The sequence below is a fragment of the Uranotaenia lowii genome, unplaced genomic scaffold, assembly GCF_029784155.1.
Source record: "Uranotaenia lowii strain MFRU-FL unplaced genomic scaffold, ASM2978415v1 HiC_scaffold_102, whole genome shotgun sequence".
NCBI classification, from domain to species: domain Eukaryota; kingdom Metazoa; phylum Arthropoda; class Insecta; order Diptera; family Culicidae; genus Uranotaenia; species Uranotaenia lowii.
In genome coordinates this window covers 13,085-39,183 of record NW_026596989.1, presented here as the reverse complement: position 1 = coordinate 39,183, position 26,099 = coordinate 13,085, and the positions used below count along the sequence as shown (strand labels likewise).

Genomic DNA, 26,099 nt, shown 5'->3' with positions numbered 1-26,099 from the left:
CATTATCAACCATTTTATGGCCGAGAATCGACAAAATAATATCTTAGTTTGATATGATTTTTTTCATTTATCTCCTGATATTCAGGTTCTACGGTCGATCCGTCTTGGCGACGTATTCGATTAACCAACAGGTAGGATTTTTCTTCTGAAAACATCTAAACCATTCGATAACTCATTATTCGTTTTGCAGTCAACATTGAAGAAAATTTTCCTGTGTTTCGATCACTTGCACGAGTTCCGTATGGTGTCAAATGTTGGATCCGTAGCAGCGGCAGTCAAACTTTTCAAGCAAGTACCGGAAGCTTGCACCAACCGGAGCCGGGACTATGAAAAATTGGAACTTTCCGGTTATTGCTACGAAGTACATGAGATAGTTTCTAGCATTCTGAAACTGCTCAAGAACCACCATTAAGGCTGGTTGGGCTGGTGAACCAACAGAGCGATCGTACAAGAGCGGTGCACGGAAGTAACCACGACTAGCCAAAGCCCCCATAGGAGATCAAGAACTAACTGGAGGTGAAAAATTCCATGGGTGACAAAATGGACAGAAAATCCGGTGACAACCTCTTATGTTGCTTTATCAGCAAGCGCCTCGTATCGAAAGAAGCGATCTGCCTTCCATTATTCCTAGAATGATATTGATTTGAAAGAAGAGCGTTGTGAAATTTAATACAAGGATACTTATTTTAACCAATATATGCTAAAGTTATTAGGTACCTCAAACAATTCAAAGGTTCGGAATTATGATATCTTATTAATTATACCGATGTAGCATTACAAATTTAAGAATATTGATTTCTCGAATGAGGTTTGAATAACAAACTGAGGTTTGAATAACAAATTAGGTTTGAATAACAAACTACAAAATTGCTATGTACCTAAACCATTGAAATAAGGTTGCGTTTACGTTAAAACTATTCACAAATGCCATTCGTTTTATCAAACAATATTACTTATCCATGAAATTTGGTGCAAATTATTTATGAAGGATGCATTACTTCGGACATTTTATCAGCATGACTTCAATAACAACATTTTAATTTTTTTTTCTTATTTGATATGATAATACCAAGGATGAATAAGTTCATTTGTTTATTTTTAATCAATGTATTGCCAGAAAGGTAGATTCACTACTGTATTAGCAACGCCAGCGTTATTGATGTTCCTCGGTAGAAAACGATTTTTTCTAATATTGAATAATAAAATTGCAATTTATAGCATTGAAACAGTTGCGTTTTAGTATTTATCATGTTTCATTTAATTTCATCCACTAATATAACCGATAAACATAAAAGTAAGCTAGAAACTACAACCCTGTACGCGGTTTGAAATTAGTCCTGTAATTTTAAAGCATACTGTAAAAAAATTGTGCACTTGAAAATAACTGACACGTAATTTTTTTTCGACCTGTAATATTACGGCAAATGTCCTGCTCCTTTTTGTTACAGGATATTTGCTGTAATTTTACAGAAAATAATTTTTTCTGTGTAGTTGACTCAATTATAACAGAGGTTGATTCTAAAAATATTGTCGGAGCTTTATTTTTGGACCTGAAAAAAGCGTTCGACACACTGAATCATGAAATATTATTAGAAAAATTAAACAGATACGGAATAAGGGGAAAAGCAAATGACTTAATTCGAAGTTACTTGAACAACAGGAAACAATTTGTTGTGGTTGAAGGAATAGCAAGCGAATTCAGAAATATCAATATAGGGGTTCCACAGGGCAGTAACATAGGTCCTTTACTTTTTCTTATTTACATTAACGACATTTGTAATCTTCCTCTTATTGGTACAGCACGGCTTTTTGCGGATGATACTGCTTTATTTTACACAGGAAAGTCTCCAAATACAATAATCGAAAACCTGGAACACGATTTGAGATTGCTATCTACATTTTTCAATAGCAATCTACTCTCTTTAAACTACGAAAAAACTAAATACATGTTATTACATTCATCCAGGAAAGTAATATCACAACACAGGGATCCACATATGAATCAGTTTGCCATACAAGAGGTGAAAACCTTCAAATACCTAGGTATTCATTTAGATAGTACTCTTTCCTGGAGTTGTCATATACAACATTTAGAAAAAAGAATTTCTCCCCTCTGTGGTGTACTGTGGAGATTGAAGAACTTTGTGCCACAACATGTTCTTTTAAAATTCTATTATGCTTTCATTCACTCTTTATTTTATTATCTTATAACAGTCTGGGGACGAGCATCTCTTTCACACTTACATAAATTTCAAACTTTGCAAAATAGATGCTTGAAAAATAATTACAATCTTCCTTTGCTGCATCCAACAAGGCTTATTTATGCATCCAGAGTCCATAATATCTTACCCTTATCAGATTTTTGTAATCTCCAAACTATATTGTATGTCTTTGATAACCTGCATTCGTCAACTTCTATTCAAAACCTACGTTTCACAACGGGAATACGAACACATAATACTCGTAAATGAATCTCTTTAAAGGAAACCTCTTTCCATTGAGATTCAAAGTATAAATTAGTTTAACATATCCTCGCATTAAACTATAAACTTTGAGTTCTCAGCACGAGTAATGTTTTGCTCGCGTCGCGTATTAGATTGTTTGTTGTTGTTTCTGCTGCCAGACGTGCTGAGAACAGTAGCGTCCATTACCAGGGGACTCAATGGAGCCTTTTGGTATGGGGGAGTGTGGTGGGCCGCTACATAAAAAAAAAATAAAAATAAAAATAAAAAAACTGTAGAAGAAAATTTTGGTGATTTGCTGCGCTCATTGCATATAGCAAATATTTAATTTCATTTCCACTGTGCAATGGCTTTTATAAGTTTTCTTTGATTAAATATCATGTCCCCGAAATAAAAAAAGCTCTATTAACCTTCATGCCATAAAAATCCGAAAATTAAAAACGAACCCATTTTTCTGTTTCCAAACCTCTCTTTTTTCAGAAACAGGCTGTGAGATAGAATTTCCCGAACGAGATTGTTCTCAATCAAGAATTTTTTTTTGTTGAAGCTTTGGTTAGTAAGCTTTACTAAGATTTTTAAAACATTGGATAAGGTTTCTTGATAACTTTTATTTTATTTATTATGGTTTTTTTCCAAATAAATCCTTGAATCAAGATTTTTCCTCTTAGACTTTGAAAAACGGAAAACTGAAAAGTTGAAGCAGTATTTTTTTTTTCTGAGAAATATTTGAGTTGCATTAATAAATTTCCAAAACTATAAATTTAGTTCAAATCGTTTGAAAAACAAGCGAGATATAGCGAATTTAAGCAAGGAGTGTCAAATTGACACTCAATGTCTAATTAGGGAGTTTTTTTTTTGTTTGGGCTTTCAGGGTGCTTCCATTGAAAAGTAATGATGCAAAATTAAAGATTTCATGAATTCATTGAGGGTCCACGAAGATTTTTTTATTTGGATGAACCCGAATGAAGTTACAAGCCACCAAACTTCCAATAGCATCATATTGACACTCAAGAGCAGACTTGTAAACCATCGACATTTTCTCTGACAGTCGCACAGCCTGCTTTTATCAGTATCATTGTTCGTGCCATCAAACGAATGCGACCGAAAACTTGCCGAACAGTCGACTACCATCAAACGAAACGACATTCATTCTTCTTTGTGTGATTGTCGAACGAAATTTCGTGTCTTGGTACACGAGAGGGATAATTTGATGGTCAAACGACCATCATTCCCGACAGTTTACGACATCGCCTATCTCTTTCACGCAGCAAAACTTACAGACTCAATAAGCAAATGCAATCTTTTCTATTCACTCCCTCCTGTTGAAAAAAAAAACTCGTCACTCTGCAGCGCCGGGTGATGTTTGGATGTGTTGGTCGAACAATGTGGAATGATTATCTCGATTATCTACGCAAGAGGGATGACAGGCAAACGACTAACCACAAAAAAGATCAAAATTTCGTTTGACATTTTTTTGCTCTCCGATCAAACGATTGCGCTCTCCACGATTGTCACGAACGATGTGTGGTGGTTGTCTCCGGAAAAATTCAAACGATGGTGACCAATTACAAGCCTGCTCAAGAGCGGATTAGGGGTAAAACACGGCATGTTCGAAATTGAAATCTCTGGATTACAATGTAAAAATATTTTCAAATTTAAGAATTCTGGAGGTGAAACATATTTTAAAGAAATAGAAACATGTCTATTGAAAGCTGTGGAACAGCTTTAAGCTTCATGTACTATCACAAATTCATTGCATATAATAAGCTTGAGAGACTTTTAATTCGAACGATTTTGCCAATTTCGAACGACAATCTTCGAAATGTAGTGCATTTATCCATATTTACCCATTTTTAAACCGGTTTAAGATTCTTAATCAGGATGTTAAAGCCCAAAATCTAGAAATTCACGTTGTATGTATTAGTCATGACACGACTTCAATTTGCTACAATCCTTGAGAATTTTATTGGATTGATACTGATCTGACGGGAATGATTAATCCGCTTTATGACGTCACTCTTTGACGTCGTTGTTGAGCTGTGAAACTAGGGTAGCTTAGAATGTTTTGGCCCACAGCTTTTGTGTTAACCATAGGTGAACTTTAATCAATGTTAGAGTTTTTCAACATTTATGAACATTTGAAAATATAGATTAAATAGTAAAAATATTATTTGATTTCCAAATCCAAAGCTACCCTGAAGAGCCGTAACGATCGGTTATTTACTTTGCGTATGCAAATGTTGTGATGTTGTGTGAGCATCTGCTGGACAAAGCTTCCAATCGTTCTCAACGAAACGTCCGTGTCGTCACTATTGAGCTGGAAATTAAAAACCGGAATGAAAAATTTACTCTATCACACCAACATGGCTAGTGGGTTGTCAACATTATTCGATAGTGTCTCCCCGTTCCAGTCAGTGTAAGTATTCATCTCCTGTGAAGTAGTGAGTGTTTCATCTGTCGGCTGCAATCCACTAGTCTTCGATGAATCGCGCAGCCGAGTGGATCGCGAAAGTCTACTAAATGTGAAGTGTCGAGTGATCGTTCGGTGTCTGGTATAGATTTGCTGCCAGAGCAATTAAATTACTGTCATATACCAGAAAGCGCAAACTATCTCATCAGTTCCCAGATTACTGCAGTCACAACCCAGGGACTATTTAGCTGCATAAGCTTATCAGTGCAGTTCCAAGAACTAAAGGTGCGATTAATACAATAATTATTCAACCAACCTGATAACAGAATCAGACGAGATTATAAATGAGATCTCATTTGTAAAACAACACAATATAAGTAAACAACATAAGTGAAAGTGTGCTGCCGTATGTTTTTAATTTATTCCAAATTTCATAAACAGGGGTATTCCAATATGAAACATCGATCATTTTGTCGACGATTTTGTCAAATCGATTACACCAGATCATTTTGATCATCTTAAAGGCAATTTGAACAATCTCCCACGTATTCTCGCCACAGCTGAATACCGATGGCGATTGTGTTTTTTTTTTCTAAATAATTACATATTAGAATTGGTTTGTGGAGAATTGCACGTGATACAGGTGAAATAAATTTCGTAAGGCGCAATATGATCAGCTATGGGAATTCAAACCCGGAAAGGACTTAGAAATTTTGCCAAGCATAGGCTTCTGCTGGCGATTGAATAAAGGGTAGGGTTCTGTTTACTCGGCCAGCTTCTCAGAATGGCTGGCGGGCATTAACATTTAGTAGGTAGGTATTCTCTGTTTGAGTTATATTATTATTTGCGTATCCGAGAATTCTGACCGGGCTCACAAAGAAAGAGTGGCTGGCATCCGTTCGTTGAAATTGTCGTATTTATACTGTTTGGGAAACATTACAATTTATGAACCATGTTTGAGTTGAGAATTTTATTCATATTCGTAGTATTTGTACTGTGTACTCAATCGATTATGTAGACGTATAGTTTGTTTTTTTATTCCTGTGTCTGGTTAACCCGATATTTGGTTTGCAGTGTACATTTATCTGCGATGATTAATTCAAACGGATGATACGTCGAGCGATTTTTTGTCCAATATTGATACACGATACAAATTTTAAAAGAACTTTAGCTTTAAGCTCGTCTAGAAATAAGGCGCTGAAATTCATGGTAGCTTTATAAAATACTTAAACAACGATGCTACAAAAATTTGAATTCATAAGCTTGCATTTACATAGCTAAGATTGCGGTCAGCATTATTAATCATTTGGCGGACTGAGTACAAAAGAAATTGTATTTTTTTTTAATTGAGACGATTTTTTAGATCTTCTGAATCTTTAAATTGACTAGTAGCGTTTCACAAAAGGTAACTCTGGCCACTAAAACAAAATTAAACATTTTGGGTACAGTATTATTGGCATTGAATATTTGTGATCGTTGTGTTATGCCATGGTAACATTTTCAGCGGGGAGTTTTATTGAACACTGGGTTGACGAATATTTGAGCTTGATCTCGATGAACACATAGGTATTGTACTTTGACAATTTAATGCATATACTGCCTTCGTTTTCCAGCACTTAGCTTTTTCTCTATATATCAGTGATCTTCAAAGTGATATTCACCAAGACGGCGAAAGAATCTTTGAACTCAGGGAGGCGTTGATGAAATTTTCACAGACTAAGTATCAAAACAACGAAAGTTTATATGACCATTTTTGTACCGTTTGTCAACGGATTTTGAAATGAACGGCATATGAAGCTAAATATTTCAATTTTTATATTTTTTATAAAACAAAATCATTCAATGGTATGCCATGGTAATTCAACTAATGTGGTTCTATTCAAAAATAAAAGGTAAATTGATTCAAAAACGTTTTTATCAGTTTTTCAGACATTTCAAGCTACTCTAGCTTTCGCTTCTCTTGAGTGGACACTAGATGGCCCCGAAGGCTCCGACTTTTGAAAAAGTTATGCGCTGCAGGCTCAAATTGGTCCTAGGCCTAGTGCAAGTTCCCATTTCAAATTTAGGCCAGATCGGACCACTGGAAGGCGTCGCTCAACGAGCTTGAAATTAGAATGGGATTTTGTTCGGGAGGATCATGAAATCAATAATCTTGGTCCCTTTGAACCGATTTCTTTTGCATAGCGAAGAATGGGGATACTTGATCCCTTTTTCTTATTTTCATCATAACTTTTTGGGAAATTTTAGCAACTCCTCGTCTTTTGCATTTCGTCTTTTGCAAATTGTTATATTTGTTTATGTTGATCCTTTACTAAAGGAGACTTGATCCTTAATTCAGGGAGCCCTAACCCTAGGCAAAAATCTAGTTAAATCCGAAGATAAAAGGTCCGGTAACTATTTTTTTGACATTTACCAGTTTGTAAGTATCAGACAAAGAGATTTCAAAAAGTTTGTTTACTACCCTCGATTCATTGCATACTTTAAGGCGCTATTTTCTAGTTTTTAAATTAATACAGTATTTTTAGTCCTTTTTGACAGATAATTACTGGATGAACATAAATCATTAGACAGATATTAATAATTCCATTATAACCAATGATCAGGATCCATTCAAAAGAAAATATTTCATTTTGGGCTCTAGGGATCAATTATACCCGTAACATATATTTTGGAAAACTTCTTTTTGAAAAAAAAACTGATAGTTTACTATCCGCGATGCCAGGTGTTTGACGTTTTGTAGTTAGGACAAATGTATGGCCGTTTTCAAAAGCTCTCCTAAAGCTTCCTATCTAATCTAAATATTTCTATGGAGGACATGGTGTCGCTAGTGTTTGATTAATAACTCTCATCCTTACGTTATTAGTTGGTTGACACGCATTGATGCGATTGACACGTGTTGTTTTCCAACCTAAAATTGGTTGTCGTTTAAAAGCTTTAAGTTCAAGATTTCAGATTTCTGATTGAGTTACGAGGTTTCAGATTTCAGATACAAGTTCGGATTTCAGTTTCATATTTCAGATCGAGTTTTCAGATTTCAAATTAAAATTAGGATTTCAGATTCAGATTTAGGATTGAAATTTCAGATTCAAATTTCAAATTCAGAAATCAGACTCAAATTTAGAGATCATATTTGAGATTCGGATTTCCGAATCAGATTTAAGATTCAGATTTCAGATTCAGATTTTAGATTCAGATTTCAGATTCAGATTTCAGATTCAGATTTCAGATTCAGATTTCAGATTCAGATTTCAAATTCAGATTTCAGATTCAGATTCAGATTTCAGATTCAGATTTCAGATTCAGATTTCAGATTCAGATTTCAGATTCAGATTCAGATTTCAGATTCAGATTTCAGATTCAGATTCAGATTTCAGATTCAGATTTCAGATTCAGATTTCAGATTCAGATTTCAGATTCAGATTTCAGATTCAGATTTCAGATTCAGATTTCAGATTCAGATTTCAGATTCAGATTTCAGATTCAGATTTCAGATTCAGATTTCAGATTCAGATTTCAGATTCAGATTTCAGATTCAGATTTCAGATTCAGATTTCAGATTCAGATTTCAGATTCAGATTTCAGATTCAGATTTCAGATTCAGATTTCAGATTCAGATTTCAGATTCAGATTTCAGATTCAGATTTCAGATTCAGATTTCAGATTCAGATTTCAGATTCAGATTTCAGATTCAGATTTCAGATTCAGATTTCAGATTCAGATTTCAGATTCAGATTTCAGATTCAGATTTCAGATTCAGATTTCAGATTCAGATTTCAGATTCAGATTTCAGATTCAGATTTCAGATTCAGATTTCAGATTCAGATTTCAGATTCAGATTTCAGATTCAGATTTCAGATTCAGATTTCAGATTCAGATTTCAGATTCAGATTTCAGATTCAGATTTCAGATTCAGATTTCAGATTCAGATTTCAGATTCAGATTTCAGATTCAGATTTCAGATTCAGATTTCAGATTCAGATTTCAGATTCAGATTTCAGATTCAGATTTCAGATTCAGATTTCAGATTCAGATTTCAGATTCAGATTTTAGATTCAGATTTCAGATTCAGATTTCAGATTCAGATTTCAGATTCAGATTTCAGATTCAGATTTCAGATTCGGATTTCAGATTCAGATTTCAGATTCAGATTTCAGATTCAGATTTCAGATTCAGATTTCAGATTCAGATTTCAGATTCAGATTTTAGATTCGGATTTCCGAATCAGATTTAAAATTCAGATTTCAGAATCAGATTTCAGATTTCAGATTCAGATTTCAGATTCAGATTTAAGATTCAGATTTCAGATTCAGATTTCAGATTCAGATTTCAGATTCAGATTTCAGATTCAGATTTCAGATTCAGATTTCAGATTCAGATTTCAGATTCAGATTTCAGATTCAGATTTCAGATTCAGATATCAGATTCTTTTAGGGATTTTTAACGGCTATCAGTCTCGGATTTTTAAGTAAAAACGACTGTTTTTTACTCCAACGTTTCGATCCTTATTGGATCTTCATCAGGGGCTACAATTTATTGCTAATTTAGTGAAAATCGACTTTGAATTTTGTTGGTGCTTACCGATAAAGTGTCGTTTTCTTGTTAAGTTTGATTCGGCTTATCTTGAACTGTTGTCATTGGGTTTCTGTGTTGGATTATGTTGGTTATAATTTTGTGTTTCATGTATTTTAAAGTTTGGTGAGACTTACTGCTGACGAATTTTCGTAGAATATTCGTTTTTCTATTGAATTTTAGGAGTTTTACAATTTTCTGCATCCGAACTTTGCACTGTGGACTGTTTTGGTTTTCGAGTTGTTTTTAAATATGGCGTTCACTAATTTGTGTTGGTGTAATTTAATGTTTATGATGTTGTGTTTTGATCCTTGGTATTGTGTTTTGCTTCTTGGGTTTTGATTTTTTCTAAACACTGAAAAATATTTGTGTATGTTGAGTGTAAAATATCTGTATCCTTTTTAATGTTAACTGATGATGATGTTGTTTTTATGTGGCAGCTTTCCAGCATCATGAGTTTATTTTGATTGTCTCCCCTGTCGATGATTTTGGCCTTATCGATGTTGAACAGGTGGTGTATAGCTGCTTCATGTTCCAATAATGCTGTTTGCTGCCTCAAAGTTGTTATCTCGTAATCCTGGTCGGTGCATCCTCTGTCCCACAGTCGTTTTAGCTCGTTCGTTTGTGTTCTATGTTGTGACATTCGTTGTTTCAGTTTTGCTATAGTACATCCAATATAGCAGGCGTTACATTTCCGTTCGGAGCTGTTTGAATTTTCGGTGTGGTCTGGATTACCATTGCATTCAATCTTGTACACAACATTAGTATGCTCGTCGTGCGGAGTTTTGTCTTTCACGACCGGTAGAAGTGATCCGATCGTTTTACTTTGTTTGGTTGCGATTTTAATATGTTTAAAACCTGGACCTAATGTTTTTTTTTATTTGTGCTGTTAAGCCATCAATATATGTGAGAGATTTATAACATTCTAATTCGTTCTCTTCCATAGCGTTTTTAAGGATGGTATTCATTACTGTCAATGAGGCGTTAAAATGTTCGACCGTCCCGACTGGAACCGTCAATTTGAAATGAATGCCATAACCGATTTAACCAGTTTTGTTGTGATAGATTGCAAAATCTTGAAATTTTTTTGAAAAATTTTGTTGCGAATCATATTTACATGATGGGTTGGACAGCAGTTTAGGCGGAACTGTGGGGGAGATTTAGATTACTGATCTGGTTTTCCTGTTTTTTTTTTTCATATCTTTCATGGAAAATTAACCAACTTCATTTTTTAGTTGTAATATCACAGAAGCATAGTCTTATGATAATAAACAACTTTGTCCAACGGAAAACTTTTTCACCGAGAAAATATTTTTGGCAGTTTTTTTTAATTGCATAACCGCAGGGGCTAAGTAACATCACTTTCAGTTTTTTTTCAGTTGTAGTTTTTACACATTTCAACTTGTCTCTTAGCTGTATTGTTTTATAATTTTTGTTTAAATTGTATAACAAAGAACTAGAATATTTCAACTCATTTTTTTGTATCAATTATAGTCCTTTTACCATAGAAAATACCTACCTGCCTACCGTACCTAACCCAAGTTAGGTAGGTAGCCGAAATGAAACATATACCTTGTCTAAGGGCGGGGTTGGAAAACAACGGCAACAATTCGTAAAAATTTTGATATTTACTTTTCATATGCGTTGAAATATCTCAGTTCTTTATTTGATCAAAAATTATATAAAATTTTAGCTATGAAACAGGTTGAAGCAAGGAATTGAAATCATTTTCACTCTCTCTGAGCACTGGTTTCTCTCATTTGAACTCAAACCCTCTAATTTTCTCTAACTAATTGCCATAAATTACCAAAAATTCAATCATTGGCTGCACAATTTGTGTGGTCATTGGCGAATTTTCTCACTTCATTTCAGTTCCCCGGGATGAAGTGTACAAAAACTACAACCGAACTTGACTTTCAGTACTTAAGTTCTTTGGCCTCTGTGGTTATGCAATTTTTAAAAAAATTGGCGAATATATTTCTCACCAATTTTTTTTTTCTTTGGACAAAAGTTGTGTGTAATCATAATAAAACTAAGAGTCTGTAATTGCTTCAGTAATCCGAATATCTCCTACAGTTTCGCCTGGACTGCTCTTCAACCCATCATGTGGATATGATTCGCAACCAAATTTTTGAAAAAAATCTAAAGATTTTGCAATCTATCGCAACAAAACTGGTTAAATCGGTTATGGCATTCATTTCAAATTGACGGTTCCAGTCGGGACGGTCAAACATTTTAACGCCTCATTGACAGTAATGAATACCATCCTTAAAAATGTTATCCAATTAACTTTTTTATCTTAACTCTTATCGAAATACGGTCTTGAGATGAAATATTTGTCATAGTTTAAACTTTAAGAAAAACCATATTCAAAAGAAATCGGTTTAAAGGGACCGATATTATTGATGAAAAACTGGATTTACATGTTCCCCCTTGAAAAAATGTCTCAAAATCTCATATAAACTTCAGGCTCGTTGAGCGACCCCTTCCCGTGGTCTGATCTGGCCCAAATTTGGCATGGGACCTTGTACTAGGCCTAGAACCAATTTTAGCCTGCAACTCATAACAATCCACAGGTTTTAAAATTTCCATACAAATTTGGAGCACTCTAGTGGACACTGAAATTTTATTTTTAACACTGAATTTTCATCTCATTAACAATATTTTAAAAAATTTACTGGCCTCCGTCATTACTTATGTCTTGTATCAAATAAGTGTATAAGAAAGCCAGCAGATTGAAAGTTTTTTCTTTATATTGTTAATTGGATGAAAATTCAGTGTTAAAAATATAATTTTTATGTCCACTGAAGAGAAGGGAGAGCCAGAATAGCTCGAAACATCTGGACAACTTGTAGAAACGTTTGTGAATCTAAAATCCACTGAAAAACGTGGTTAAAATAAAATTATATTGAAGCGCGGCGATCAAAAAAAATCCTCCTCGATGAGGAACATATTTTCTACAGATTCGTGAAATTGTTTTCTTGTAAAATAACGGTAAATAGTATCAATGTTTCTTAAATCTTTTAAGTATGAGAGTTGTTTAAAATTCAAAAAATATCAGTTTCATTTCATAGCATCAATCCATTAATTATGGTCCTTTAGAATAAAACATTCGAATCAAATACTTCAAAAAACAAAGAACAAATTTAAATAAATGAGTTTTTGGGGACTTTTTTAGTTTTTAACTCGTTATCTAACTGCTATTTTTTCATTCATTTCAATATTGTCTACATATTATTGCTGAAAGTTTACTTGATCAATTTTTTTTTAAATTTTAATTGCGAATCCAATGAGATTTGTAAATTGGTCGAGTTTTAGTAAATCGTGCTTCTCAGGTATATGTCATGTTGGGGCGACAAGCGTCGCGCCGCATTCTTCGTTCCAATAAGAAAGCAAAGCAACGCATTGATATGTCATATTGGCGCTTTGAATTTCACTACGGATCATCACTTCTCTGCATCTGCTAATGCTTGGAATCGTCTCCTTCCGATCGGGAGCCATTAACAACTTATCAGATCATAATGAGAGCAGTTATGTCGCGTGAACAGGACGCAAATTAACGCGCTGCTTGTCGCCTCAGTACAACAGCACCCTTAGTCTATGTATTTACCCTTGTAGTTTAAATGTAATTACAAATTTAAATATAAATACAAATCTCGCGTTCGCTTTCTTTGCTTCGTATGAAACATCATCAAGATTCAGCGATAACGACTGCAAAAGTTTAAAATTTGTATATCACTTCATGAATATGTTGTCCAAACCACAAATATTCAAAATTAAATGATTTTGCGACTAGTATATGTCCAGGATTGGAAAACAGGAAAAAATGAAAAAAATTACTCAACTGTCAATTTGGTCTGATTAAATCACCGACTAGTGAGTGGGTACATAATTTTGTTTCTTGGAAACGATCATTTAATTTTTATGTTTATTCTTCAAGAAAGTTTTTCATTGAAAAGTCTGCAAATTTCATCAAACTGAGCGCGCCTTATACATAAAGAAAACGTTTTGTTGATTTTCAAAAACTGCTCAGTTTTTTGTCGAAAAGTAAAAAAAATGCTGCAGCGAATTTCTATTTGCTGCACCAGTTTGTATGTTTTTTTTTTGTAATACAACTGTTTGTTTACATTTTGTTTCATACAACATAATGAAAGCTCACATCGTTTACTGATTCGAGATTTTAGAAAACCAATAGCGCAAAGTGAGGACTGAGAAAACTTGTTTTTAGGAATGACTTGATTCCTCGGCCACATCTCGTAACAGGAATCTACTACAAAGATGTGCCAAATGGATCAGCCCTGCTATGATGTTACCTTAAAAAACTTGCAAAAAATATTTAGTTTGAGCTGTTCAACTTTGGTTGAAAAATTTAACAAAATTTTACTATAAGATCTTTTTTCTAAATTTTAAAATGTTTTCAACACGAAAAAACTATTACAAAAACATTTTTTACAATTACATTTGTTTATTACAATTACATTTTGTTTTTAAATTCGTTTATTCGAAATGATTTGGACCACAGGCTTAATGAACCAAAGTCTGATTTTTACAATATCATTTCATTGTTTATGATAGGTTCGGATATAGGTAAATGGATTTAATTGATGCCTAGAGTTCAGAAAGGCATATTTGTATTCTAGGTGGCTCGAAATTATATCAAAAATATTCATCACAACTGTGAATTTTACCAATATCAAAGTCTCAAAAGATTGATACTGTCTAGAAAATTTTGATTTTTCCTCTATTCCATGATTCTCTGAGATGAACCATATGGCAGAACGTAAAATCAAAGAATTCTCTGTTTTAAGACGTTTGGACTCTGTTTTGGATTTTTTCGTATGAATATTTTTGATCTATCTCTGGGTTCACAAATCGTCCTTATTTTTGGAGCATAGCAACATTCTAAGAAACTATAAAAGAGTATGAGTTTTTTGAGAAGGGAAAAGCCCCCCGGAGCAGCACAGTTCATCTGACCCCTCCAAAGGGCATAAAACCTCCTGATCGTTTTTAATTTGCATTTTATTTAGCTTATGTTTTTTTTTTTTGTTAAGTTTGTAGGTACATATTTTTGTAGTTTTTCACAATTCACAATTCATAATATCTGATTTTAATATTGATCACAAACAATAGTTGTTGATGATTGCGGTAGGTGGCTCGGTGTTATTATTTTTTTCCAAAAAGGTATGATGCAAACAAGAAACTGGGATCAAGTCTCCTCATTCTTCCCTAAGATTTTCATAAGCATTCGCAATGTTATATCGATATAAAAAAAAGTTTTGTGGATTTGGTTGGAGGTTCGTTTTTCAACTATTCCCTACCAGTTTCACAAGACTACAAAAATATTAAATATTGGGAGATTCATTGACGAAATCCGTTTTTTTTACTTTGAGGCGCAACTAAGGCGTAAAAAGAAAATAATACACTACGCTTTTGACTGGTGAAAATTGTAAACAAGATTTTTTTTGGTTTTATAGTCAACACACTGATCCCAAACATTTCCTTTTGCTATCCAGGCGTTTCATGATTTATATGAACGTTCTGTTAAAATGTTCAATTAGAACAAACAAATGGTCAGAATTATAAAAAAAAAAATCTTCAAGAATTCATCATAAATTTCAATGATTTCAATCTTCAGAGCAAATTTTTTAGATTTTGTTTTGAAAATTAGTTCCGGGGCGAGGATCCTAAAAATAGAACCGAAGTCAGTTTTGGAAACATATTAAGATGTGATAAGCAGTTTTTGTTTTACAAAATAACTAGCATTGAATGACATTATACAAAACAAGTATGCGAATAAACAATAATCAAAATGCATATCTTATTTTTGCAGATTTTCCCTTGCCAAATTCACAATTGATAAAAAATGCAATGCCAGAGATAAAGAAGTCCAACTGTCGAATAGACTTCTATCACAATATTCAACGAACATATAACTATGGCAAAGGCAAAAAGCGTTGAAAATACTGTCACAACCTCCAGCACAGAACCAACCCTCAAAAAGACTTCAAATGAGAGCGATAATAGTGTTAACACTAGTGCAAACAGTACTAGTCAACGGATAGAAACTGGTGCAGTTGTAGATAAGGTCGATAGCAGCAGCAACAATGAAAACATTTCAATATCCTCAATTCATGAAGATGACCGGGGTAATGATTCGAGTGCCTTCGAGAGCAGCGAAAGTGAGTGTGATGATGAGGAGATTAAGCGAGCGATCGATCGCATTCCTCAGACACTTCAGCCTGGCAGTCAGCTAGTTCAGAATGGAATGTTGACTGTCAATGGCAACAACGGCTCCCCGGGATCATCTCGAGGTCCCAACATCGGGAGCATCGCAGTACAAAACTCGTCAGACATCACGTTTGGTAATAAAACGTACATCAAGGGACAGGTGGTGATCAAAAACATTTACCACGATAACCAGAAGAATGGTGCCATCAATCAGGGATATCAGGAATCCGACGGAGAACTTGGAGCCAAAAATGTAGGCAAAGGTATGTTTGTGGAAAAAGGATTGTGGAATGAGACCAGTTAATCAGCTTTGTTCTGTTCCAGATCAGCCGGTGACCATCAATCCAGTTCCATCGTGGAAAACTAGTCTTAAAACCATCGTTAAGGAGAAACCCATTCTGGTTGTGATAATTTTAGTGGCAGTAATGGTCATCATCACATCTTCTGTAATCGCCGTAATACTTTCAGGTAAAGGTCGATTACAAGCCCCACATTACGGTGATGGTGACGATGATCGGACTAATGTACCCCCTGATACTGGCATAGGTACATATGCAAATGCTTATACTTTCATTTCTGATACATAGAAGGAATATCGAGAATTCAGTTTAATTAACAAAATACTTTAAATAGTATTACATTCCATTCACTGAGTTTTATTGTTACTAGGGCTCGAACTCGCTTTTTTAAGTCATTTGGCATCAATATTAAAATTTTGATTGTTCCGATTTCCTTTGGTCCCACCTTTGGCGATTTTTGAAAGTAAAAACCGAAACTTTGAGGCACCCTTAAATCAAGTCTGATTAAGCTAAAATTTTGCACAGGTCAGTTTCTAGGCCAATCTACAAAATGTATATGGTCAGTTTTTGAGGTCGATCATGAAATTTTTCCCATACATCCTGTGCATTGCCACCCTAACGTGCATCTATTAAGCTCAAAAAAAACTTTCGTAATCATGACCATATGGGGAAACGACATTTCTAGCAGTTAAGATTTAGATAAACAGTAAAACAAAAATGCTGTTCAGTTAAACGAAATTGATTGTAATCGGTTCATTTTTTACGAAATGGCAAGCATTTTAACTAAAGTTTTTCGGTCGCACATGTCATCTATCACACAGTGCGTTGCTCATTTGTAAATGCTGATGAAAATTTGAGCTTTCAGAAAATCAAGGTTTAAAATAAACTGGACCGTAATGAAATAAAAGATAATGATCCTCTTTTCCATACTTCTCCAAAACGGAACGTTTCAAAATATAATACGAAATTAAGGCACTTTGCGTAGCTCTTCCCGTTGTCCGATCGTCCCTCAACTTTGCAGGTGACCTTTCGGCATGCCAACCAATGCATTGCAATGATCAATTGAAGTCAACCAATTTCGACAGTCCAATCTAACGCGCAGGCCCATGAGCCATGAACAATATCGCGTTTTGTTAAATTTATTGTAGAAATACATATGACTAGTAATTTCTTATCTTACCATTGATTATAACCCGATTTACCTGATTGCAGATAAAGACCTACTTCCCGGAGAGAAACCATTGCGAATAGTGAGCCGCCTAGAGTGGTTAGCTCAGCCTGCCAGAGGAGAGTTGGATCCACTTAAGCTTCCAGTCAGCCAAGTAATCATAGCTCATACAGCAACCGAAGGTTGTAATACACAGGTAAAAATTTGTTTTTTTTTTTCATATACCATGGCCTACATGGCCAATTTTTATAAGAAACGATAATTTAAACTTTGTTAACCCTCTACTGCATGAACTATGAATCCGGTGAGAAAAACAAAAATTTGTCAATGGAAGTAAATTTATTGATCTCTAATTAATCAATGTACGCCAAAAACACCAAAAATGTTTTTAATTAGTTTAAGTTGATTAAGCTGGGGAGAATGAGGATACTTGATCCCTGGGGATACTTGATTCCTTCGCTTTATTTTGGAACCGGAATGTCTTACGAAATTCAAATGTTTAAAAAATGTGCCAAATAAAACAAACAACAATGCTGTTTTCTCAAAAACAATTTAAAAAAAATGTTTTCGAGTTATCAAACTTTGTTTCAAAAATTTTACAAAATGTGATTCGAAGACCTTTTTATCACTTTAAAATGATTCCCGCATGAAAAAACTATAATAGAAATATTTATTCCAGTATGTCAAATATTAGAGTGTAATATGAACTTCATAGTGTCATATTTCCAAAGCAATAGTAAACTTTAGTTTTTTTAGTAGAAAAACTTCTGAAAAAATTATTTATTGGTTATCACAAAATTACTTATTATGTGTCCAATAATAAATGTTCATCCAGTTCATCTGTTAAAAAAAGACAGTATTTATCAAAAAACTAGAATATTGCGCCTTAAAGTATGCAAAAACAATTGAGTAGTAGTCAAACTTCTGAAATTCACTTTGTCTGATACTGACTAGGATTGGTCAATCTTGGGTCGATCTTTGCGAGATGGATCTTTTGTACTCAAATTTTCGATTTTTTGATCGATTCTTTAGCCTTGGAAAAATCTATTAAATTGGTTTATTTTCGATCTCCTGAAGTTTTTTTTTCTATTTATTCCTGAGATTTTAAGTTTCAGTTTCGTGCAGAATTTTGATTCCTGCACTATCCTAAAGACTGCTTATCATTATTGGTGTTCCATGCCAATACTAGAGACTGACTTGATAGGTACGGTTTTTGCCTTTCTTACAGAAAGGTTTGGTTATCGGTCGATTGGGGAGATCATTAATTATGGGTCTTAGGCATACCTTTATAGGTACCTATCGACTCAGCTCGACGAGTTCTGTTGATGTCTGTGGATTTGTATGTGCCATTTTAAAAATGTCAAGAACGTTTTTTCCTATACTCTTGAGGAAAACCGGAACTATTATCAAATGCTCAAATAATGGAAAGTTCCATAGAACGGTCACTTGAAAGCTTGTTCGAATTAAGCATCAATATTCTAAAGGATTTTAATCAGCTCAAGGTTCAACTTTTTATCAAAACTTTCGAGTCTCATAGCAAAGTTGCTGAAATCACAGAGTAATCTGTAATTTTAAATTTTTTTTGACGAATTTCCTTCACAGAATCTGTGTCACAGACCACAGAATATTGAAAATTTTCTCAGAGTTCACAGAATTTTTGCATTTTGTAGATACTTTTGAAATTATTTATTTTATTTTTCCTATTTACCTCATATTTTTAATCATGAAATTTTATTTAAATTGTTATGTTAATTTTTTTTCCATTAAAGTTATTAAAATTCCATTTGAGGCCCTTGGAACCACAGGGGTATAAGCACTGACCACACTGACATAACACTTAGCACAAACATTCAATCATTTTCTGTCTAATTTTTTGTTGTCAGATTTTGAAGGTTCGCAATACCGACGGCAGGTGGCGAACCTGAAAAGTTTGACAAAAAATGCCCTGTAGGAAAAATGGTCCTGTTTAGCCCGATTTTATCGTAGAAATTGCGTGTTTTATTTTGAAAGTTGGGTGGCATTTTCTAACTGGGATAACATTTCTTCAAATCGATCGATGCGCACTCTGGAATCGACATTGCGACTGTTGGAAAAATTATCCAGAAAACGAAATCGAGTGTCCAGTCAGTTTGGTCAGTGGTATAAGTGCATAAAAGCTAATTTCGAAAAAAGCACTTAAAGTTCGTTATGTTCCAATAAATTACAAAGACATTTTTATGAAATTTTCAATAAATTTTGACATATTTTTTTTTTTTTTTTAAATTGCGATGGGTTGAGATGGGTCTTGACTCAAACATTCAGTCAGCGAAACTTTTTTTGTAGAGAAATGAATCCAACTTAGATGAAATTTCAGGGACTAGATAAGAGAAAATCGATGTTGAAAAACATGCGAAAAAAAAAGAAAAAAAAAATTTTGACATAATTTTAATTACATTTTATTAAAATAAAATTGAATAAGTGTTGTGGTATACAAATATTGCAGCTAACCCTGCTGTTGCATGATGCCCCGTTTGACGGTAGTGTAAGAAATGAAAAAAAAAATATTCAGGTTTTATAAATGCTTGTTGAATGTTGGATGGTTTGAAATCTTTTACAGTTCTGAAGTCAACTGAAAAATGGGAAAGAAACTTTGAATAAATATATTGGCGGTAGAGGGTTAATGGTTGAACACGGAGAAAACAAAAAATACAGCATTTTTATGGAGTTTATTTGTGGCCTTTATAAAGTTTGTACAAGAAACTGTGTAAACCATAGGTGGCCAAACCATAGCCCGCGCGCCACATGTGAGACCATCTTTTTGTGGCCCGCGTAGCTCTTTTTGGAAAAAAAAACCATGTTCTAAGAATTGAACGTTTTTCTTGGTCTGCAAACATTATTTGGATGATTATACCTGAATCTACACTAACTAAATTTAAAACAAAGATCTCAAAATCTCTTTGATTCGATATAAGCCAAATGGGTGTAAAAGTGTATAAAAACTAATTTCGCTTTTAAATTGTTGTGTTTGGCCATTTTCCATACATTTCTCGAAAATTTGCAATTTTTCGTTCGAACGTAAACGCATTCGAATATAATTTATAAAATCTGAAAAAATCAGCAAATATAGTTTTGAAGATTATGAATCGTTTGGCAATATTTTTTTACTCAAAATCGATCATTTTAGCACATAGGCTTAAAAGGCCTCATATAATTTTACAAAAACGGTTACTATCACTGAATAAGAAAACAATTACAATTACGTACAATTGTATGGTATTCGACACATTCTCTGTAAAATCCATCACACATTTTTCAATGTTTCCGATTGGGTTTTGGCAACTTTATATCATTGCAATTGGTATGAAGAACATTCAAGCGATGTCTAGCCTCAATCTTGAGGAGTTTGGATAGCCTCTGACAGATAGTAAGATCGTATCGAAAACGTTAAAAATCGTAAAAATCATATTAACTTTAACATCATCATTTAAATCATACTTTTACAAAAGATTCAAGTATTCGTAACTTAAATTCTATTTCAACAACTTCGTTCATCAAATTTAAGAACTTTTGCAAACTATGCAAAATATCTGCTCTGTGATTTTTTCCAATTTGTTATTTTTTGTTCAGCCTTAACAGAAAGTGGTATATTTATTAAAGTTCACCGAAATCCAAAAATATTTAAATTGGCAACGTACTTTGTTTTTATGTACATCGATAATGAAAAACTAGACCGAATTTACAGTTGGATAGTAGAATTCAACTAGAACCGGTTTGGTACTGAGAAATCTCTCAGAAGAACGACTTTTTTTTAAGTAAAATGAATACTTAAAAAAGGTGCAATGGTAATAAAACAATCAATTTCGTATTCATCCTTTTTAAAGAAGACTTTCCCAATAAGCTTCGCAAATCCAGATACTCGAAAATTTGAAAGAGTGGGATTGAATGGAGGTTGAGGTTCGTACTTTGAAAAATCAATATTATTTATGATTAAACTAAAGTTCGTCAATTTTTCCAATGCTAAAAGCTTATGAACTTTTTTTTCAATTATTCTATTCTGTCGTTTTTTTTTTAAATTTATCTATCAGTTTTTTTCTGAGGAGAATGTGTGATTTGAACACTTTGGAAAATTGGGCGTCATTTTTTTATATTTGGAGACCATAAAATTGACTGAATGTCCATTGTAGGGCGTATTAAAATTTCTGGGATATTACATACATAAATTAAGGGGAATAGCTCATTTCATATTGCATAATATTTCTACTATATATTTATCAAATGAAGGCCAAATTTGTAAAAATATGACAGTAACAAAAATGACTTATTAAGATGAATCTATACTCCATGTGACCTAGGCAAATGTTTTTTATAGCGTTTTCAAAAATTTGTTGTTACAGACGATTTTTGCAACACGCTCGTAAGTTTTGTGTTGCCAAAATCGAACAGTTTTTTTGTGTCCCTTTTTTATTTCAAATCAATCAAAACTAATGTAAAACACAATTTTACCATTGATTTTTTTTCTTTTCGATTGGCTCAATTATACTAGTTTTCAGCAGTAAAAAGTGAATAATTCTTTTTTTACTGATAAATTACTAATGAAATTGAGAAAAATTTAAAAATTAAATGCAAATATTATGTTTAACGTTAAGTTTGATCTATTTGAAATTAAAAGAAAAAACAAAAAAAGTGAAAAAAAACCATTTTTATGTTGCCAAAAAACGAACGGTTTAGCACGGATAATGCCAAAAACGAACTGGGTCTGTATATTTTTTCTTTGAACACTCCAGAAACATTTGATGTTTGGCCCGCCAGCCAATCTTGTTTCTGAAATTTAACCCATCTGTTGGAAACGTTGATAAACAAACAAAATAACAAAACCTAAATTAATTCTCTAAAATTTAAAAATATATAAAAATTAAATTTTTCGATTATAATCAACTTTTTTTCTACGGAAAACTTTATCGTTGAGGACAAATTTTGAACATTTTTTACAAAAATTGCTAAATCGCACAGGCTAAAGAACTTTATTTTCAAAATTTTTCTTTTTTTTTAATACACTTCAAACATTTTTTGCAAATTCTGAAACAAATTTAAACGTGTTCAGACTGCTTCAAAGCTAAAGTTTCCTATAATTGTTGTAAAAAAAATTCCACAAATAACTGATAATTTCAAATAATGTGTAAAGAAAACTATTGATATAAAAGATTTTAATTCATTGAGGAACTTTGATGAAGACTACAAAACGATTGGACTTATGGTTTAAGAAATATCTAAGATCCAATTTGGGTTAACATTTCTCGAAAACTTCGTTAAAATTGCCGTATTTTGCAAAATTGGAAAAAATAAACAATAAAAAAAACCCTCTACCTCAGAAGTCAAAATTACTCGCGATCTTTAAGAAGCTCATTATTTAACTAAAACCTTCAATTTCCAAATCTTTGTAATCTTCTAAAGTATTGTAAAAAAAAGTGCACTAATTCATTAAATGATTTTTTTTCCCATTTTCCAAAGTTGTTTCGAAAACAAGAGCTGCTAGAAAAAATCATATCGCTCATTTGGAATCAGCGCCCCCAAATTAGTCTAGATCAGTTCCTAAGTTCTTTGCACCTCGGAAAAATGTAAATTTTGTTGCCTTGTGTTATTGGTTTTATCTCGAGAGATAAACTTATAACTGTAGGCAGTAACATTCCAAACACACATAGATATTATTCATACTTTCGATTGTGCTCTAATGTACAAAGATATTATGGATTACAAAAATTATTTCACAAAACGTATTTTACTATTCTGAAGTTCATTTTAAATTTTCGAGATTGAATTGAAACTTTATCATTTTTCATTTAGTAATAACAGAAAACCATTAGATTTTGCTAGCATGATTTTTTTTAAATAAATGAGAAGGTAGGATTACGTTCTCATCACTGACTCATTCAGAAACACCATAAGGATATTTCAATGATGTTTTGTGATCCAGTGCCGCGCTCAAACCGAAAACTTTTTTGTTTATTCCGTCCCTACACTTCTAGAGTGCTTGCTCCTATCGCATTCGGTTCATGCAGGTGAAACATATGGAAACGGACAATTACTCCGACATTGCTTACAACTTTATGATCGGTGGCGATGGCGAAGTTTATGAAGGACGTGGCTGGAAAAAAGTCGGTGCATTTCTCAGAGGTAAAACAAGCAACTAGCCAGACGCCCTCAAATTTTATTAATTTCAAATTTTCGTTGATTATTCTAGGACAAAACGCAATAAGTGAAGGGATAGCATTCGTAGGACATTACAGTCGCATGAACGCCACAGAGGCTCAGATGGAAAAACTGGATGCTTTGCTGAGGAAAGGAGTCAGTGAGGGATACCTATCGAAAAATTACAAGCTGTATGGGGCCAGAACCTGGAAAAATACTGAGAGCCCCGGAGATTTGTTGTTTGAAAGATTGAAAAACCATTCCCATTTCTCTGATAGTAGAACATGATGAACTACCTTCTAATTGTAAATACCAAAACGACAATAAAGACTGAAATGATATATCCAATTGTTAGTTAACTGAAATCATTGATCAATTTAAATTAACTGTACCAAAATAAGTATCTATTGGTTTACATTGTTTTTTTTCAGGCTGAATGTGTATTCATAACTTCAAAAATCCAGGATTTCCACATGGCCAATGATTCCAAAAACTTTTTCGACATCGGCTACAACTTTTTAGTGGGAGGAGATGGCAATGCATACGAGGGCCGAGGTTGGGATAAAGTTGGTGCACACACATTAGGCATGTAAAACCACAGCAATGATTTAGAGCTTCGTCTCGTTAATTATGGACTGTGCCTTTTTTTTTGTCTATTCACAGGGTATAACAACGACAGCATCTGCATCGCATTCATCGGAACTTTTACCGACCATGTTCCTCCAGCATCGCAACTCGGAGCTGCTAAACAGTTGATTGGCCTCGGCCTTCAGTTAGGGAAACTATCAAAAAGATACTCGCTCTATGGGCATCGGCAGCTAGCTCCATTCGAAAGCCCCGGGAAAAAATTGTACGAAATTATTCAAACCTGGCCGCACTGGTCTAACACTTTGGCTCCCGGTCATTGGAGGGATCCAGATGTTACTACGAGTCAGCCTGAATTGATTTGAAGATGTCGAATAAAATTTTTGGAAAACCATACAGCTCAAATATTGTATTCATAAAATAAGATAAACGGAACATTCTGTGATTGAAAACGAGAATATAATTCTATATTGCCATTTCAAACCGATAACTTTGCTTGTTATACATATTTTGAAGAAACTCCATAATTTATTCTTTTACCGACTCAATCCTGTCATAGATTTATATTGGAACCCTTTATCCCAACACTTATTTTTATTTTGTTCGTATATCTGTACCTATTTTTGATTGGCGTTTTACTTACAATTCGAAAACCGCACTGCAGTTGTATGCAAAAAATCTAATTAGGCTAATTTTGTGAATTTTGCCAATAATAGGCTTAAAACCCAAGGAACTTAGGACTCGAGTAGTTAAAAGTGGAAATCACTGATTACCTAACCGTCATCTGTCACTGAAATTTTTACCCGTTCCAGTCCCCGGAGAGTCTATTTGACACTCCTGACTAAAACCAATATATCTCTGTTGTTTCCCAAACGATTTTTACAAAATTTATTGTTTTTTAAACCTCGTAATGTGTTCTCAAATATGTTGCTCAGACAATATTCAGCTAAAACACTTTAGTTTTTCGTTATACAAGGTCTAAGAAAAAAAATTCAAAAAACATGTTTCGGAAAAAGGCTGTAAATCAGCTACGAAATGCTTAAAAAAAAAGTTCACTAAGTGTCCAAGAAAGCTGAATTCCCGAGCAGACTTTTATGGCAAAATTATAGCAAATTTTGCTATCACGCCTTGAGAGCCGAACTTGCTCTCATTTTGCTTGACATAAGGTGGTACACAGCAAAAATGAGAGCAAAGATTTCCATACTTGGTTAGCAAAGTGATACCAAATTTTGCTAAAACTGAGACCTTAACTACACCTCATTTTCCGAGAGCTTGGAGAGCACAATGATGCCAATATAAAGCATCGCATTGTTTTCAATGAAAGCAAAATTTGGCCTCAATATACTCTCAAAAATTAAAAAAGAACGAGGTATCGCGTGGGTCTCGAAAAAAGCAGTGATGCCAATCACTTTGCTTACCATGAATGATAATCCTGCTTTCTTTTTTGCTCTGTACCACCGTATGTTGAGCAAAATGAGAGCAAATTTAACGTTCAAGGTGTGATAGCACCATAGGATATGGCATATTACCACCTTGATAAGGGCAAACGCAAAATGATCCAAATTTTGATAAAAAGGGATGACAGCGAAAAAGGCTTGCTCAAGATATACAAAAATCTTTGTACACATTTTAAAAGTTCATTTTTCAAGAGCTGATTAAATTTCCATCGAATATATACTCAACAAATAGCTAAAATAATCGTATTGTATGCATTCAGGCGTAATAAAAACTACATTACTCGCTCGTCAATCCGACGCTATTGAGACCGAGGGGTGTCCGACAACCAATGAATAAAGGAAGTTTGAAGTATTTTATGGAAATTTCGAAAAATATATCAAATAAATATCCGAAAGATTTCAAAAGCAAAAAACAAATTGTGAAACAGGGGGGTGTAATCACCTTTTGTATCCTTGATTCCATTAATTTTTTTGATAAAAAATGACTTGATTGATAAGTTTTGTGCAATAATATAGAATACAATTTTGTTGCATACAAGCTTTCGTGCCACTTGATCCAAATTATTAAATTTTTGCACAATTTTTTATTATTCGCAAACAGACCCTTCATCCTCCCTCTCGTGATGTTCCAAATCCGAGCGACGAAAGAAGCGCGGATTTCAAATTTGTCCCGGCCTAATTAGGGTGGTAACCTGTCCACCAATGAGTCTTAAGAGTTACAGACATTTGATAAAAAAAAAATTTGCGAACATTATT

General features: G+C 33.7%; 1 protein-coding gene across 1 annotated transcript; it reads left to right on the top strand.

Moving 5' to 3' along the window:
• The first annotated feature begins 4,909 nt into the window (after window positions 1-4,909).
• Window positions 4,910-24,369, top strand: LOC129759100 (peptidoglycan recognition protein 3-like). Its single transcript, XM_055756520.1, has 8 exons — window positions 4,910-5,157; window positions 15,272-15,932; window positions 15,994-16,215; window positions 17,181-17,332; window positions 23,139-23,286; window positions 23,354-23,583; window positions 23,733-23,886; window positions 23,965-24,369. The coding sequence occupies exons 2-8, from the start codon at window positions 15,377-15,379 to the stop codon at window positions 24,249-24,251; spliced, it is 1,749 nt and encodes a 582-aa protein (XP_055612495.1). The 5' UTR covers window positions 4,910-5,157; window positions 15,272-15,376; the 3' UTR covers window positions 24,252-24,369.
• The last annotated feature ends 1,730 nt before the right edge of the window (window positions 24,370-26,099 follow it).

Coding starts and splice junctions, on each gene's coding strand:
- LOC129759100 (XM_055756520.1), top strand. CDS start 15,377: ATGGCAAAGGCAAAAAGCGTTGAAAATACTGTCACAACCTCCAGCACA. Junction 15,933..15,993: donor AGCCAAAAATGTAGGCAAAG/GTATGTTTGTGG, acceptor GTTCTGTTCCAG/ATCAGCCGGTGACCATCAAT. Junction 23,887..23,964: donor AGTTGGTGCACACACATTAG/GCATGTAAAACC, acceptor GTCTATTCACAG/GGTATAACAACGACAGCATC.